General features: G+C 44.3%; 1 protein-coding gene across 2 annotated transcripts in view; it reads left to right on the top strand.

Annotated features, from left to right (window-relative positions):
* LOC115388694 (retinoic acid receptor gamma-A-like) overlaps positions 1-15,947 on the top strand; it is a 32,767-nt gene that overhangs the window by 11,502 nt on the left and 5,318 nt on the right. Inside the window, exons 1-2 of one of the 2 annotated variants that reach the window (XM_030091939.1) lie at positions 5,368-5,863; positions 15,576-15,724. In XM_030091939.1, coding sequence (XP_029947799.1) covers positions 5,719-5,863; positions 15,576-15,724 — 294 coding nt within the window. In that variant the 5' untranslated portion in view covers positions 5,368-5,718. Of the gene's footprint in view, positions 1-5,367; positions 5,864-15,575; positions 15,725-15,947 lie in introns of those variants that run through there. The other variant, XM_030091938.1, reaches the window with a different exon arrangement.

The raw sequence follows: 15,947 nt of genomic DNA, 5'->3' as shown, positions 1-15,947 counted from the left end.
AAGGTTCATCTTTATGCATTTCAAAAGTCCAATGTGGCTGTTTGCACTGAACAGTTCTGTTAAGTTGTATAACTTAAAAAACTTTGAGAGTTTAAATTGCACTGTGGTTCAGTCAGCAGGCAAAAAATCCCAATCCTACACCCGCACACATGACAAGATAGTGTATCGAATGTCTGTCCCCTGACCGCCTCCTTTTGGGCTAAAACAGTCGAGTCTTGGAAAAGTCTTCAGGCCCAATTTGAGGTTATAATTAGGCTTTAAATCATGAGAAAAAGGAGAAGAGATTTTTCCCCTTGTGGTAAACCAGTATCCAGATGGCATCGAGGGCAGGAAGAAAAAAAAACAGCAATTTGATGCTCTCCAGGAGGTGGATCTCCACAGACAGAAACTGAAATTTCCTTTAAAAAGAATAAAAAGTCTGGCAGAAGAATGAGCTTTCTGTCAATGTTGCAGAACTGGCATTCAAGGGAGGTAATGTTACATTTTTAAATCAAAGGGGGCGCTGTTGCACTTCATAGGACTCACTTTCAGGATGTAAACAAACAAATGCAGGGCCCACTGAGATGTTGATGATGATGCTGGTTGGGAGGTGAACAAAATTCTCTGCTCTGCTCTAACAGATGAAGCATTTTATCAACTGTATCTTTTTATTTGAATATATTATTACATTTTTTTCTCACTTCTGAGATGCATGATGTTCTTGACTCATCACAGGACCTCAGACACAATCATTTGGAAGTAAGCAATCTGTCATAATTTGAGGACATTACAGTCCTTGTTCTCGTACTGAGATGCATTTTCTAGGAAGTCATACAAAAGTGTAAAAAATGAAAAGAAAAGATAAGAATCTTTGCCTTCAGAGAATCAGAGGAGACATTCAGCATCAGTAACAAAAAGAGGACAGGAAGTTAAAAAGAAGTGTTTTCTTGTTATTTTATTCATCCAAATATTCTCTCTTGTGTCTTCATTCCTCTTTTAACTGGGAGTGGGTTTATATAAATGCCACCTCAACATGTCCACACTTCAGAGCGAGTCATGTCCGCAGCCAGCTCGTCTCCACCGTGTCTGATCGCAGCAGAAGTCTGCGGCGTCCTGTCAAACTCACATCAGCTTTAGAAATACCTGCTGAAACACTCCTGTCAGTCAGTGAGTGTGTGTGTGTGTGTGTGTTCATGTGTGCACACAGGTGGCGCGTTCGCTGGGCCGGCGTTATCTGTTCATCTCCAGTCATTTTCTGGAGTCCCCACTCGGGGGTTCAGCCGTCTAGTAGCACTCAGTGTGTGATTACATCTCGCACGTCGCCCCAGGGACGTTCACTGATATATGGACAGAGATGGAGCGATACGAGGCAGAGCATTAAGCCATTCAGATAGCTGGCTTTAACCTGAAGGCCAGACAAAGTGTCAGGTATGCGCACTATATCTAAATAAGTCACTGATATGCTCCTTTAACATGTGTGTTTTGAGGGGTGTTTCGTCTGTTTTTACTTGTGGGATGGTGAAGGTAGTCTCAAGGCAAATGTAGGATTTCAGTAGAATTAAAACACCTTATTTAGCTTCAGACATCGAAGTTGCATCGTTACTGAGGCAATGTTTTCCCATTTTCAGAGTCTTCATGGGCGTAATAATATTGCTCATTATCATTTCACACATGTTGAGACCAGATAAGATGAGGATGATTCAACAGCTTTGTTTCACCGGTGGGAAATATATAAAGTGTGACTCCTGAGTACCTGTTCATTCAGTCTCACCCTGACTTCACCTCCATGGACGCCTTGTTAATGTCAGAGGTCAAAGAAGGACAGTCAGACTGGTTCAAAATGAGAAAAAGGAAACAGTAGCTTTAACTGTCTACAGCCAAGGCGAACTTTCAACACACATCGATAGGAAGCTTAAAGCACAACAGGCCTCAACACAGGACATGAAACTGATTCTGAAATTATTTTTTTAAATTCACTAAAGATGGACAAACCTTGTCTGTTGCGACGAGTCAAACTATCTGGATGAAGAAGTTAGAATTTGTCAAAAGCAACATTCAAGCACTTGGATGCTTCCTGCCATGCCAGCAGTGGTAGTTTGGGGGAATTATTTCAGGTACAACTGTCTCTCTTTCTCTTTGTGATGGAAACTTGGAGTGGAATATTGTTCAGTCGTGGCTTAGATTGTTTGATGGTTCAATCCCTGACTCGTCCTGTCCACGTGTCCGTCTTACACTGCGAATGCCCCTCGTATAAACAGACTGTGGTTTCTCACCAAGATTAAAGTAACCAATTCACACATCCTCTGCCATTGGGCGAAGCTACAGGAAATTACTTCATTCTCATATTTCAAAGTGAAAAGTGTCTGAAACTTTCAGAAGAAGCAGACGTTGAAGTGGATTTCCTGATTAATTCCAAACAGGTCCTAATCAGTGTTAATGGAAGACTGGACTTTGTTCCCTAATGAGTTGAAACTCCAAACATCCCAGGACTAGAAATTAGAGGATATTCACATCAAAAGCTCCCTGCTGTGTCTTCGATCAAACAGTGAGTTCTCTCCTTTTTGTTCCCTAATAGCAGTGGGAACTGGGTAAAGCGCACGTGTGAGTCTTTTTGGCCGGCTCTCTCCCGCTCGGGGTTTCCTGGAACGTGACCCAATCTCTGGGTTTTCACAACGATAACACAATGTTTCCCAGTGTTTTGGAGGCGGTGATTTGTGTGAGTGTGTAAGTTTGTTCATGACAGCTTGATCAATAATCGGTCCGCGTCTAAATCATTTGCGGTCGTGACAAGTAACACATCTCACAGTGATATCAAAGGGCAGAACGAAGTATTTCTCCACTTCGAACACAGTGTTCTTTCGTAATTTCCATGCGAGTAACATCTTGTTCTCTGTGCTTGTGTGTGTGTGTGTTTGTGTGTGTGTGTGTGTGTAACAGAGAGATATTAGTAACTTGAACCTAAAGGCATAGAGTGAGGCTTGTGTGTTTTTCTTTGTGTCTGTCATCACAGGCACTCTGCTTAAGCACACACACACACACACACACACACACATAATTGTGTGTGTGTGTGTGTTGAAGACACAAGAGAGAGACACACACATTTCCACTGCCACTCTGTAGGCTGTACATTCCAACACCCATGAATATCACAGACAGCAGCCTCGCACTGCTTGCTCCTCACTGCGAGTGTATGGCTGGGCCGGCTGATGACCGCACTGAGACTTTGAGCAAATATAAGAGCGGCCGAGCTGGAGGAGCAGCCAGAGAGAGAGAGAGGCCATTGTTCGGTCCTGTGTGTTTGTGTCAGACATGACGACAGGATGAATAGCTGAAGAACCTGAATGTGAATAGTTGTAATGCGACTCGCTCCTCTTACAAGTTCTGCGTGTGCGTGTGTGTGTGTGTGTGTGTGAGAAAGAAGGAAAATGGGACGACGCCGGCTGGGGAGTCCCGTGTTTTAAGTTTCAAAGGCAGAGTGCTGCGATTTGCCCAACTGCAGGAGTGGAAGAGGCGACGTCCAGCAAAAAAGTTGAAGGAAACGAGAAAACGTTTCCTTTTTTCTCTTCTCCTTCACGTTTGCATTCCCTCCTGCGTTCGTCCATTTCTTTCCTCGGAGCTGCAGCAGGGGGCAGGGTGCTGCGAGGCAGGGAGGGTAATTGTATCAAGGTGTGGAAAGAGCTCAGCAGGCTGATATTGTGTTGCTTTGCACCCCAGAGTGTGTGTGTGTGTGTGTGTGTGTGTGTGTCCACTGGTTGGCCGTGGCGAGGTAAAAACAACACTACACAGACGGAAGATCACCTGGAAGAGCATTGAAAGGTGGATTTAAGGAAAAAGTCACTTTAAAAAAGCAACATGTGTCTCATGGTGTTTCGTGTTTTGATTAAAAAATAAAAATAATCAAAAATAAAAATGGACTCGGGGTGTTGGTAGAAATATAAACAAAAGCAGAAATAAACAGTTTTGTGGGATAAAAGAGGAATATGGAGCGCACACCGCCAAAGGCAGGACAAGTTGGTGTGTGAGTGTGTGTATATATGTGTGTGTGTGTGTGTGTGTGTGTGTGTGAAGGGGGGGTGTTAAAGCCCCAGTGGGGGTTTCTTCCAGAGTTCATCCCTCTTGAACGAGGGAAGGAAAGGGAGGAGGAAGAGGAGGGCAAGTTTGTCTCGTACACAAACTACCCAGACTCGGGGCCGGCGCGGTTCGCCTGCAGCGGAGTCGCACTTCAGTGTGACTGAAGTATCCAGCGAGCTCCGGCAGGGAGGAAAACCCAATCCTCCTCAACCCAATAGAAAGAATCTAATTACAGAAATGCCAGAACCCGTGTGGAGAGACAGAAAGTGAAGACAAATGAAAGTATGTGCAGCAGAAATGAAGAAATAGTCAGAAAGACTGGAACATATGCAGATTTAAATACGTTTTTATGTGAGAATTATTGATAATTTAATGAATAAAAATGAGAAGCTGGAGAAGTGCCAGCGCGTTCTTCATCTTCAGTCCCATTTTCTAACTTGTTTTCCCTAAGTTTACCCATTTTTAAATGCCAAATGATTAGCTGGAGGTTTTCTGAAGAGAATTGTGATTTTATAGAAATAAACCTAAAAAATTTTGAATTTATTTTTGATACAAAGTTGTTGTCAGTAAGTCTCAGTCCAATATATAAATAGCAAATCTTTTACACTCTAAACTATTTATTTATTGCTTATGAATAAATGAGTAATTAAGTTATTTTTAACTCTGTCTGTACAGTCATGTATTATTTGTCTTCCTCTCAGATATAATTTGATATAATATTGTCTAAAACAATCATAATTAGTTTTTTCAGGCTCCTGAGATGAAGCTTTGCTTTGTTTCATATATATTTACTGATGATCTTCATTGTACAACTTTTAGGAATAATGGTTGTTTTTTTTTAAGTCGAAACTTATATGTTTGAATAAACTACTTAATTTAATATGTTTTTGGAATACTTCATGAATGACGAGAGCTCAGCAGGTGAGGTCTTTTGGCGATTCACCAGTGAAAACTGGGTAAAATGATCAAGTAACACTGTTTCTGTAAACAGAGCTTTAAAGGACGGCTGAGCTGAGAGAGGCTGTTTGTGTCCTGCTGAGCTGGAACCAAAAGAAAAGCTCATGCGGAAAGAGAAGAAAAGCAGATTGCAGCAGAGAACAAAAGGAGAGCAGAACTGTTTGTTTTCATTTCCAGAATATTAAATATAAAGGGATGAGTTCAAAAACTCAAAGGAGAGCCGAGGGAGGGAGGGAATGCTTGATGCACGTCCAATCAAGAAGCAGACACACACCTACCCAGCCTGTAGGTTCGTCCCCTGGCTTCTTCCTCAACCCCACCCCCTTTTTTCTCCGTGCTGGGAGAGCGTGCGGATAGTTGGCTGTGACTGTTGTGGAGTGTGAGAGGCCCAGAGAGCCGGGGAGAGGGGAGCAGAGATCAGTTACAGCAGACACAAGGCAGAGCAGGCAGGCCAGCAAGTGATCTGGAAGCAGAGAGAGTGAGAGTCGAGTGCCGAGCAGGAGAGGAAGTGGACTGAGAAAGAAGCAGAGAGAGGGCAAGGGGCAGTAGGAGAGACGGAGAGACGGACGGACAGGGAACACCTGGAAACAGCAGGGCATTAAGTTACTTTGAGTCACAGGAAGCTGATTTTTCCCCGGCCTCCACATTAGCAGTGTGGTGTGGTGGTGTGTGTGTGTATGTGTGTGTGTGTGTGTGTGATCTGACAGAACCATGTTTGACTGCATGGAGGCTCTGGGGCTGTCCCCCCGGCCCCTCTTTGATGTGTCCAGACAAGGCTCCTGCATGCTCAGCAAGGCCGCCCCTTACTTCTCCGGCCTGGACCCGTTCGCCTGGGCCGGGACGAGCAGCGTTCAGTGTGAGTACTCCATCCTGTCCATCAGACTGTAAGAAGAGAAGCTGTGTGTGTGTGTGTGTGTGTGTGTGTGTGTGTGTGTGTGTGTGTGTGTGTGTGTGTGTTCTTATCAGAGAGCTGGTTTTGTTATCACGGAGCTCTCTCCACAGGAAGAGTCAGATTCCTTTCGATTATACGTACCCATTCTCACCCTGCAGTTTGTTTGTTTATGCGCTCAGTGCGCTTTGTGAGTGCGAGTGAGCGAGCTGGGGAGTGTATTTATACATTGTGGCGTTTGTTTTCTTTATGAATGACTTCACATGATTGACAGCTGCGCTAAACAATGCGGGGACTTAACCCGGTGATGTGTCCAGAAAACAACAACCCACCAACGTCCAAACAGAAACGGCACTGACAGATTGAAAGCAAATGGGCCTTGAAATCACATGGTTGCAATTTGGCCAACAGACACAGAGAGACAGTCAGTTGGATCTGGATCATTTGGAAAAGATAAAGACATTAATGGAGTGAATGATTCCAATGATTCGAGCTCTATTTTACTCTGCACGGCTTTCTTTTTGTGTTCAAGTTGATGCAACAGGAAGAAATAAACTGTTGTTTTATCATGGTTCCTTATGAGAGAGAAAAAAGAAAAAATTTCTGTGTAAAGCAGAGGAAAAAGTGTGAATCACCTGACAAACACGCCTCCTTGGTTTCTCAACTCCACACGCTAGATATTTACTTGACAGCTCCTCAAAAGACCCGAGAGGCACAGATTGCATCAGGCATGGCGATACAGTCTCACAGACTAACAGAGCTGAGATTAAAATCCTCTCCGTCTGGCAGCATCAGAAAAAAAGCCTTTTGTTACTGTCATGCAGCTCATTCTCCAACTCCTGACTTGGGAAATCAAGCGTTGACTCTGTGCACAGTAACAAACCTGCAGAAGTGTATTTCTGTGCGTCACACATCCTCTCCGCTTAGCCGCAGATGATATTTGGGGTGTCCCCGCTGCGCACGCTGTGTCCATTCGTCTTCGGTAATTATTTAGATACCAGCGCATCAAACACTGTCAAGTCCACAGTGCCGGCTAATGATGATGGATGAGCAGTCAGGATGACAAACACCACAGCAGGGCCTGTTTCAACTCGCTGCGGAGCTTTGCCAGATGCCAGCCTGAAAGACAAATGTCCACAAATGTTCATTAATCTCGTCCAGGGGTCATTTTTACACATGAAGTCTAGTTTCCTTTTTGAGCCGTAAAGGTTACAGGTATCCAGCTCAGAAATACACAAGCACAGGCTTTTTTTCCGCATGGTGTGAAATAAGTAAAAAGATGTTCACTGACCAGATGGTTGTTTTCTGGAAACGTTACTGCACAACAGAATGAACAGAGGTGTTGCTCTTGACATCAACTCAGTGTATTTTAAAGCGTTTGTCTTCAACACAAGGAGTTTTCACTCTGAAGTCAATGCTTTTTGTTTTTAGAAGCATTTGTAAAAATGTTGTTTTGGGCTTTCATCATATTTTTCTGTTTTGTTATATCTTATATAGATGCTTTTTTTACACATTACTGACATTTTTTGCAGTGTTTTGTAATATGTTTATAAGTAATTAATAATTAAAATGTGCTTGTTTTCATGCGTGATTCAATGGCAAAAAAAACAAACAAAAACAAAACCATTTGGCTATTATCTATTTGACGTCAATTCTTTAAAAGAATTTCACGGGCTTTTGTTTGAATATTGAGTTATAGATCATTTTATTATGACTGACCTCATGTGATCTTGGCGGGATTTTGACTCTCTTCTAATTAAAACTGTTCATATTATTTCCAGTCCCCTGAACACACTCACACTGTACATAAATTCCAGATATAATTACAACTTGGAGTCGTTTAATTTGCTTTTCAGCTCTCAGTTAGCGTGGCTGCTTTGATCGTGTGGAGTTAAATCCTAAATGCTGCTGTCTGACTTGTACAGTCTGCTGTCTGTCTTATCTATCTGTGTGTGTGTGTGTGTTTGGGGCGTTTGGGTGTGTGTGTATGTGTGTGTGTGTGTTTGTTGAGGGGGGGTCCATCTTTTCCTGTATTTTCCTTTATGTGAGGCAGTTCAGCAGCTCTTTGTTTCAACGTCAGGAGGCATTAAAGGAAGCGGAGACACGCTGGACTCTGTCCGCTCTCTCCTCTCTGTCACTGCCTCTTCTGCAGTGTGACACTTTGTTTTTCCCCTCTTTCCTTCAGCTGTGTGTGTGTGTGTCTGTGTTTGCGTGTGAGTGTTTTCTCCCAGCAGAATTGTGTGTTTATTCTTGACTCACACATGGATCACCTTTCATTCCGTCTGTTGTGCAACCCAGAGGTTTTAATGTTTCAATTACAATTACAAAAGCTCAATTAAGAGATTAGGGCGTGTGGAGGGCCGGCTGAAAGAGACCCAGGCTCAGAGGAGATTGGCGGGACTAAGCTGGAATTTGGGATTAGACCCATCGCAAGTCTTTTGCCTTTTCAGGCCTCGAGGGAAAATGTTCCTCTCTTGGTTTGGTCATTATTGTCTTTCTTTCTCACACCCTCTTCTCTTAAAATGAGCTTTTCCAAAGCTGTTTCAACAACGCATCGTCACATTTCAGGGTTCAAACCTGCAGCGGTGTCATGTGTCAGACGCCACCACTGAGGAGACAAACTAAGTTCATCTGTTTTGGTTTTTATTTATAAAAAAGTGTTCACCTGTCAGGGTTCTGTTCAGCAGAGATACGAAGCAGTATGCACAGGTGGAGGAGAGAGAACGCCTCAACACACTTCTGGGTTGAAATGACTCTGCTGCTGCAAAGCTAAATGGCTTCCATCTTTCCTTCTTTTTAATATAGTCTATTTGAAGTTTTCTGCCAGTAATCATGCATGTCTCTCTTTGGACTCATGAAAAGATCTGATATCACTTTTTTTTTTTAGGTAAGTAGTGCAGCTGCTGCGCGTTATTCCTCTAACCAGTTTATCAGCAGGCAGATTTTCATTGTTAGCGTTTCCCTTTGACTTTGACACCAACAGGCCGGCGCCTGTACACACACCTGTTAAACAGATCATGAGTCGTTCACCAGTAGCTCTGATCCTGAAATTCCTAAACGAGGCCGATGCCCGTTTACTCGATGGGAGTTGCACGTTTCTGCCGTCATGGCCGCCTTTAGAGGCGCCGTCAGAGCGGAGTCATTCCCGTGCTCCTGATTAGTCATTGTTCTTGAGTCGGTCTGCTTGAAAGCAGCATCTTGTGAGGTTCGGCGAGTCGTGTTGCAGCTTGTCTCGGGTGGCGGCGCCGCAGCCTCCAGACCTGTCCTCACAGCGCAACGCAGACGTCGACAAAGGTGCGGATCACGTCCAGAGTGTTCAGAAGAAATCTGTACAAGAAGAAACACTGCGTCTGCAATTTACTGGATTTACTTATTTAGCATTCTGATATGTAATATTTGGATTTGGGCTTATTATTTGTGATTAATCACAGAATTCCCATAGTTCATCGTGATTAATTGCATTTTAAATAGCAAATTTAAAGTTCTGTTGTTTTGCATTCCAATCTAGTTTTAAGTCCAGTAAAGCATCCAGAGTCTGTTAGTTAGAAATCACATGAACGCTATGAAACAATTTCCTTCTCTTTCAAAATAAAGCACCATGTTGGCCAACTTCACACAATGTCTACATCAAACACAGTTTTCAAATTGAAAACAAAAATCCTATTCCTCATTCTGTGATTAATTGCAACTTGAACAAATGATGGTTTTCACAGCCCGACATTCATTAATCACAATTAATGCGATTAACTCTGACAGCCCTAATTTGGATCAATCTTTTTTTGGGATAGAAAAGTGTTTTTGGTAGCTACTTAAAATCTTGCTTAGTTGTTCTGTGCATTCTTGTTGTCTGGGCTTTTGTTGGATAAATATGAATTTAAACCAATGTTGAAGGAAAAAAAAAAAATAGTTGGAAAGTTAAGTTTGGTAAAATTGCAGTTGAATTTGAGGTGTCCAGAAGTGGAAGCTCATCATGAGCAGTGTGTGTTACCAACAAAAAAAGGAGGGGGTGAAATTAAAGCTGGGTTTATTGGGGGCTGTAAAAAACGAGGAGAAAGAGACAAAAGGGACAGGAGGGACAAACCTAAATTTAACAAGGAGTCCCATAAACGCAGCCTCCCCCACGCTCCGGCAGACAAACTCCTTGACCGTGAAATAAAAGTCACCCCAAATATTAAATGACTTGGCTTCCAGGTACTTAAACTTTGATTTGCATTTTGATCACATTATCGATCTTAACCGAGTGTGAACTGTGAATGATCCTCTTCTGGCCCACATGCTGAGCGTCTGACACAGCCAGGCGGGCTCCAGCACTGCGCAAGAGTTCGCCGGGTTTAAGGGATTTTTCCACCATTTCTGTTTTTGTAAGCGAGCTTGTGCAAATCTGTGTGTGTGTGTGTGTGTGTGTGTGTGTGTGTGTGTGTGTGTGTGTGTGTGTGTGTGTGTGTGTGTGTGTCCCTGCCTCCTTTTTTTTTTCTAAGTGTTTGGTGGTGTTTTTATGGAGCCATCTCCTGGACAGTAGCCTGGTTTTCACAGCCTTTCCTTTAAAAGGCGCTGCCAATGACAGGAAGGGCTCCTCCTCCTGCCAGGGCAGGAAGGCAGGACAGGACAGAGGGGGGAAGAGGGTTATTAGTGAGGGCTGGGAGGGGGGAGGAAAGAGGAGGGAGGGATGGGGAGGAGGAGGAGGAGGAGGAGGAGGAGGGGGAGGAAGAGGAGGGGGAGAGTTTTGCTGATATTGAACTTAGAACAGCTGATGAAAGAGATCGTCACTCAGATCTCCCTCGTCTCCTCTCTAATTACTTGCTCAGCATTTTCCGAGGTTGAAACTCAGTTTATTAGCTCATTATTTTCTTTTTTTTTAACTGTAAAAATGATTCAATCATTTTATGATGGAAAAGTCAAGATTGCGTCACACACTCAAAATTCAAACAGTAAACTGACCAACACTGCTTTTCGTGATGAATGAACTTCTTTTTTTTTTTTTTTAATCTGAGTTTTTTTCTCCCAGTTCTCTGTACGCTTTGGAGTGTTGTTGGACTCAGAGTTGCACGGAAAACCATCATACACTGCTGACCCATGGACTCATGCTGCAGCCCACACACACAAATTCACGTGTGCACGCACATTCCTCAGTACGCTGCTGAACATTTTGTAAAGCAAAAACTCATGTACAGGCTGAATTTTTCATCCAAATTAGTTGAAAATATAACTTTTTTAGTTTCTCATCTGACATTTTTATATTTCCCAGTATTTTAAGTAAAAAAAAAAAACTATGAATCAGTGGGTAAATCTATTTTGCAACAATATTATAAAAGTCTTTGTTCTGATACAAGTCTTGGTCTCTCCAGTGTGAAGCTCTGAGGAGCCTCAGGCCAGAGTCTAGTTCAATAACATGTGTGATGTTGGCAGGTTGAGCAAGACTCCAGGTCCTGTCGGCCGTGTGTCACACAGTTTCCTCGGTGGAGACGCTCCAAAAGGAATAAAACAACCTCCAGTATCAGTAAAGAAAAAAAAAAAAAAACAAGCTACACACTCGGTCTTTGTGGTTTTGCACTCTGCGTTTGCTCGGGCCGTAAAGCGTAAACCGCCACAGCTGGAAGGTACACGGCGTCAAGTCAAGGCGATTTCATTCTCGTGTACTTGTTAACACAAAATGACAGATCAGTTCTGCCCAGATGAAGCTCCGGCTTTTATCACACTGAAATACCAGCGCTGCGGCTCACCGAGCGCCAAATGGACAGCTGGACGGCTCGACCGGTAAGAAGGCAAAGCCCGGGCCAAACCTGTACCACAAATAAAAATAACTTGACCGGCACGCTTTGTTCTGTGATTAAAGAAAAGTACTGACTGGACATAGCTGAAAAACAACTCCTTCAAATCATGTGCTTTATTCAAATGATTGTTTCAGTCAAACAGCTGAAGCCGTACATTCAGCTTTGATGCTGCTGTTTTTCTTTTTGTTTTGTTTTTTTTTTTTGTTTTTTTAAGACACTCTTGTCAGAAAGCATTTCTACCGGGCAGGTTTTAGTGAAATCTTCTCAGGACTGAAATCCTGGTTCCTGAGCTCAGGCTGGGGCTTCACGGCAGATAAGGGAGGTGTCTGCTTTCCAAGGGGCTTCTGTTGTCTAAACAGGGATGTGCTGATCTGACAACAAACACCCAGGAAGCACAGACGCCTGGAAACCAGACGCCTATTTTCAAGTGCAGCAACATTTAGGAAATAGTATATGGTGATGGAGGTTATTGAAACTACAAATGGGTCTTCATCTTTTTTCTGCAGCCAAACTGGAAGTGGATGAAGTTGTTTTTTCAGGCTGACAGATCACATTTATAACTTCTGTTCGGTTCTGAAGCTCTGCATTGGAGTTGTATTACCTCGACTGATTAAGGTGATTCACGTGAGTCACGCTGCCTCCTGTGTGTCCGACAGCGGCGTGCTGATTGATGCTGTGACACACTGCGGGGTGAGCTGCAGGTTAAGAAGAGAGAGAGAGAGAGAGAGAGAGAGAGAGAGAGAGAGAGAGAGAGAGAGAAAGAGAGAGAGAGAGGGAGCTTTCTTTTCTTTTTTTTTCTCCCCAAGCCGAGACTCTGAGGCTGAGCTCAGTTCAGGGTGATGACAGCTGCTGACAGTTTTTTGGCTTCTCTCCCTCTCTCTCCACACCAGGTAAAGTCTTCCCCTCCTCCTCCTCCTCCCCCTCCCTCTCTCTCGCTCTCTCCCTCCCTCCGTCAGGTTCCTCGTCGCTCCTCGCCCGTTCTCACCACCTTCAGACAGTGTCAGTCACTGCCTCTCTCCTGGCGCCAGATGCAGCGTCTCTTTTTCAATGGGAGCTATTTTTTTTCCACTTGTTCTCTCAGGGCCGCTTTTACATTGTCAGTGTTACTATATAAACAGAAAACAGTGATCGGGTTACTGTGCCACTCATTCAGCTCCTCCTGCGCCTCCACTCCGATGCCCCAAACCTGAAAGCATTACATTATTTACTCCTCAGCAAGCAGCTCTTTGTTTATTCATAAACTGCTGTGTAACGTGACGCCGGCTCATATTCTGAAAATATCAGGTAGTTTTTACAAACCTTAATTCTAATTACAGCCTTGAGATGAGCAGATATGCCGTCATCTGCTTTCACTGTTTATTTTAATGGACTTATTGATTATTTTCTCAGTTGACGGGTCTGTAAAAATGTTACAGTGTTGTGAAAAGTGTGGAGGTTCTCTGTTGCGGTCACATATTTGGTCTTGATAACATACTAAATCACTCATATATTGAATTTAGCTTAATGACACAGAAAGAGAAGAAGCACATTCAAACAAGTTGGAAGCAGGAGGGGAGCTGCATTCTTCACGACTTGAGTCACACAAAAAATAAAACTCAGGCTCTCATTGTTATGCAGTGATGCATATTTTCTTTCTTTCGCTTTCTTTCAAATGCACAATTTATTTTTCATGCACATTTTTTTTTAAAACTCCCTCACAGTCTGATTGCACAATAGAAGCCATTCACAAGTTTCAGTCACTGACGTGGAACTATTAGAACTAACCAGCTCCAACCAATAGCTTCATATTGACTGATCACTCAACTCGTTTTTCTTGAGCTGTCCTCACAAAAACACCAAACCAGATGTCTGTCAGCAGCAGATCTACTTGACTTAAACTACCGATTACTGGTTGATTCAGGCGCTGTTTCATGGTTTTAATGTGGGAACTGCTAAAAGATACGTCGGTCCAACAGCTCCACGTTTTGAGCTGCGGTGTCTGAAGAGGGCCTGAGAAAATCTGGAATTGCTGTGAAACATTTCAAACATGACAGTAATATCCCACACTGTGGGACTCAAACACAACAGAGATGTTTGGAGTTATGTGAACGTCGTCCAAAAACGCTGGTCGTGTGTGTGTGTGTGTGTGTGTGTGTGTGTGTGTGTGTGTGTGTGTGGCTTTCATTATAACAGCTGCTTTTACACACACATATCTCAGGTTTTTCTTCATCTTAGCAATAACACACGGTTTGTTTGACGTGTGAAATCAGGTGACTGTTAAATCATCATGATGCTGCAGTTTTTACATTGAGTTTAGAAGGAAATCCTATTCGTTACATTGGATCCATCAATAAATGCAGGATTGAAAGCCGTATCACTTGGAACTGCCGTTGACTTCCCAACTAAATAAAGGATTACCCATCATCCTCAGTCCTGGTGTCGAACCCAAACATGTTTCTGATTTTTCAGGCAGGCTGCTGGTCAAGTAGTTAGCACTGGCCTCCGCGAGTCAAGGTCAAAGTTAAATAGTCCGGATTTTATTTAACCTCTCGGCCACTGGGAAGTTTCTGTCCTCAGGCTAACCTCCTTCTTTCTCCCTCTTTTCATTTTCCTCTCTGTGTTTTATTAGATTATTCCTTTGTGCCCTCGCTCCTCTGTTTTTTGAAACCTTACCACTCCTTTTAATGACGAGCCGCGGGTTCAGGCTGGGGTTGCCCTGGTTGGGGTGAGGGTCCACATTTGGTTCAGTCCTGTGCTGCCCATTGAAGGTGACAGGAGGGGCTGTGACTTTGGGTTTTTGACCCCGGATTCTTTATTTTTACTAGGAAGGGATCCAAGGATGGAGCTGTTGATGTGAATAGCTGCCCAAGGTGACTGGATCCCAATAAAGAGGCCGTCACCCTGGCCGGGGGCCTCCTTCCCATCCGAGACACAACCTTTATAGGGCTGCTTATGAGCCTGGCCAACTATTAAACCCTGTCCAGCCTGCACTGAGGAATTTAGGGCCAGGAAACAAGGGAGTGGGGGTGGGAACGGGCAGGAGGGGGGGTGAAGGTGAAGTTGGGGTGACTGAAGGTGAAAGTTGAAAGGCACGTTCGAAGGAATCTGGCTGTTCCTCAGTCAGCGTCACCTTTATGTGTGCGGCAGGCGTGTTGCCGTCTGACTCCGCTCCTCTGATCCGGCTCCGGTGTGAGAAATCACAGCTTCCAGCAGCTGCTTGAACTTGCAAGCGGCGGCGTCTGTTTCGCATTGTTTGTCGCGACCGTTTTCATTAGCGGCAGTCCGGCGGCGTTGCCCGCAGCCGGCATATGGCGTTATACAGAGTGCCATTTTCTTTGGCGAGACAGTGAGAAGGAACTGGGGGGGGGGGGGGGGGGGGGGGTTGAAGACGGCCGAGCCTCATAAACATCCCACCTCTGTTTGTTCACATGGGGCTCGAGGTATACGGGCAGGTCTGGTTGGACGGCCTCTCAAATAAAAATGTGAGCCTGTGTGTGTGTGCGTGCACACAGGCTCACACACACACAAAAATTCAGATGTCAGTCAGAAAGTCAACAGAGGTTTGCCCCCCCCCCCCCCCCAGGTTCACCAGTAAATGGAGAAGCCAATCAAATCTCAGCTGCCAATCAGCGTTTTATCAGCCGGGCCATCTGGCCATCAGCTAATTGTGTCTCTTTTAAGTCCCTGTCAATCAGCAGTGCCCCCCCCCCTTTTCTCTTAAAAATGTCTGCCTTTGAGCAGGCCTTCTGGCTCCGAGGGGTGGTCTGCACGGGGCTGGGGGTTGTTTGTTGACCTCTCTCTTTTTTAATCAGTCGTTGTATTTGCTTTCATCGTTCTTTCAAAGGCTTTAAGCATTAATGTAAACAACATGCTCTGATATAATAAGAGACTTTTTTTTCTTCTCCCCCCCCCCCCTCCTCCCTCTGCAGCGGTGGAGACTCAGAGCACCAGCTCAGAGGAGATGGTGCCCAGCTCGCCCTCCCCTCCTCCTCCTCCTCGGGTCTACAAGCCGTGCTTCGTGTGCCAAGACAAGTCGTCCGGCTATCACTACGGAGTGAGCTCCTGCGAGGGCTGCAAGGTACGGCGATCCAGAGACGCCAGGAGAGTCTGCGGGACATGCAGAAAGTCTGCAGCTGAAATACACAAACAAACTCCCCCAAATGAAAAAGAAGAGAGAGAGAAAAAAAAGTGAAAACTTTGAGCCAGAGTGAAAACCTCATGTTCAGCCTGAGGTGAACAGATGTGCAGAGCTGCAGCATTCTGCTGTGGATCAGCTGCCCTCTAGTGCTTCTTTACTACAC

Source organism: Salarias fasciatus, chromosome 5 (assembly GCF_902148845.1).
Source record: "Salarias fasciatus chromosome 5, fSalaFa1.1, whole genome shotgun sequence".
NCBI lineage: Eukaryota > Metazoa > Chordata > Actinopteri > Blenniiformes > Blenniidae > Salarias > Salarias fasciatus.
The sequence above is the reverse complement of the archived record's forward strand: the minus strand, read 5'-3'. Positions and strand labels throughout refer to the sequence as shown.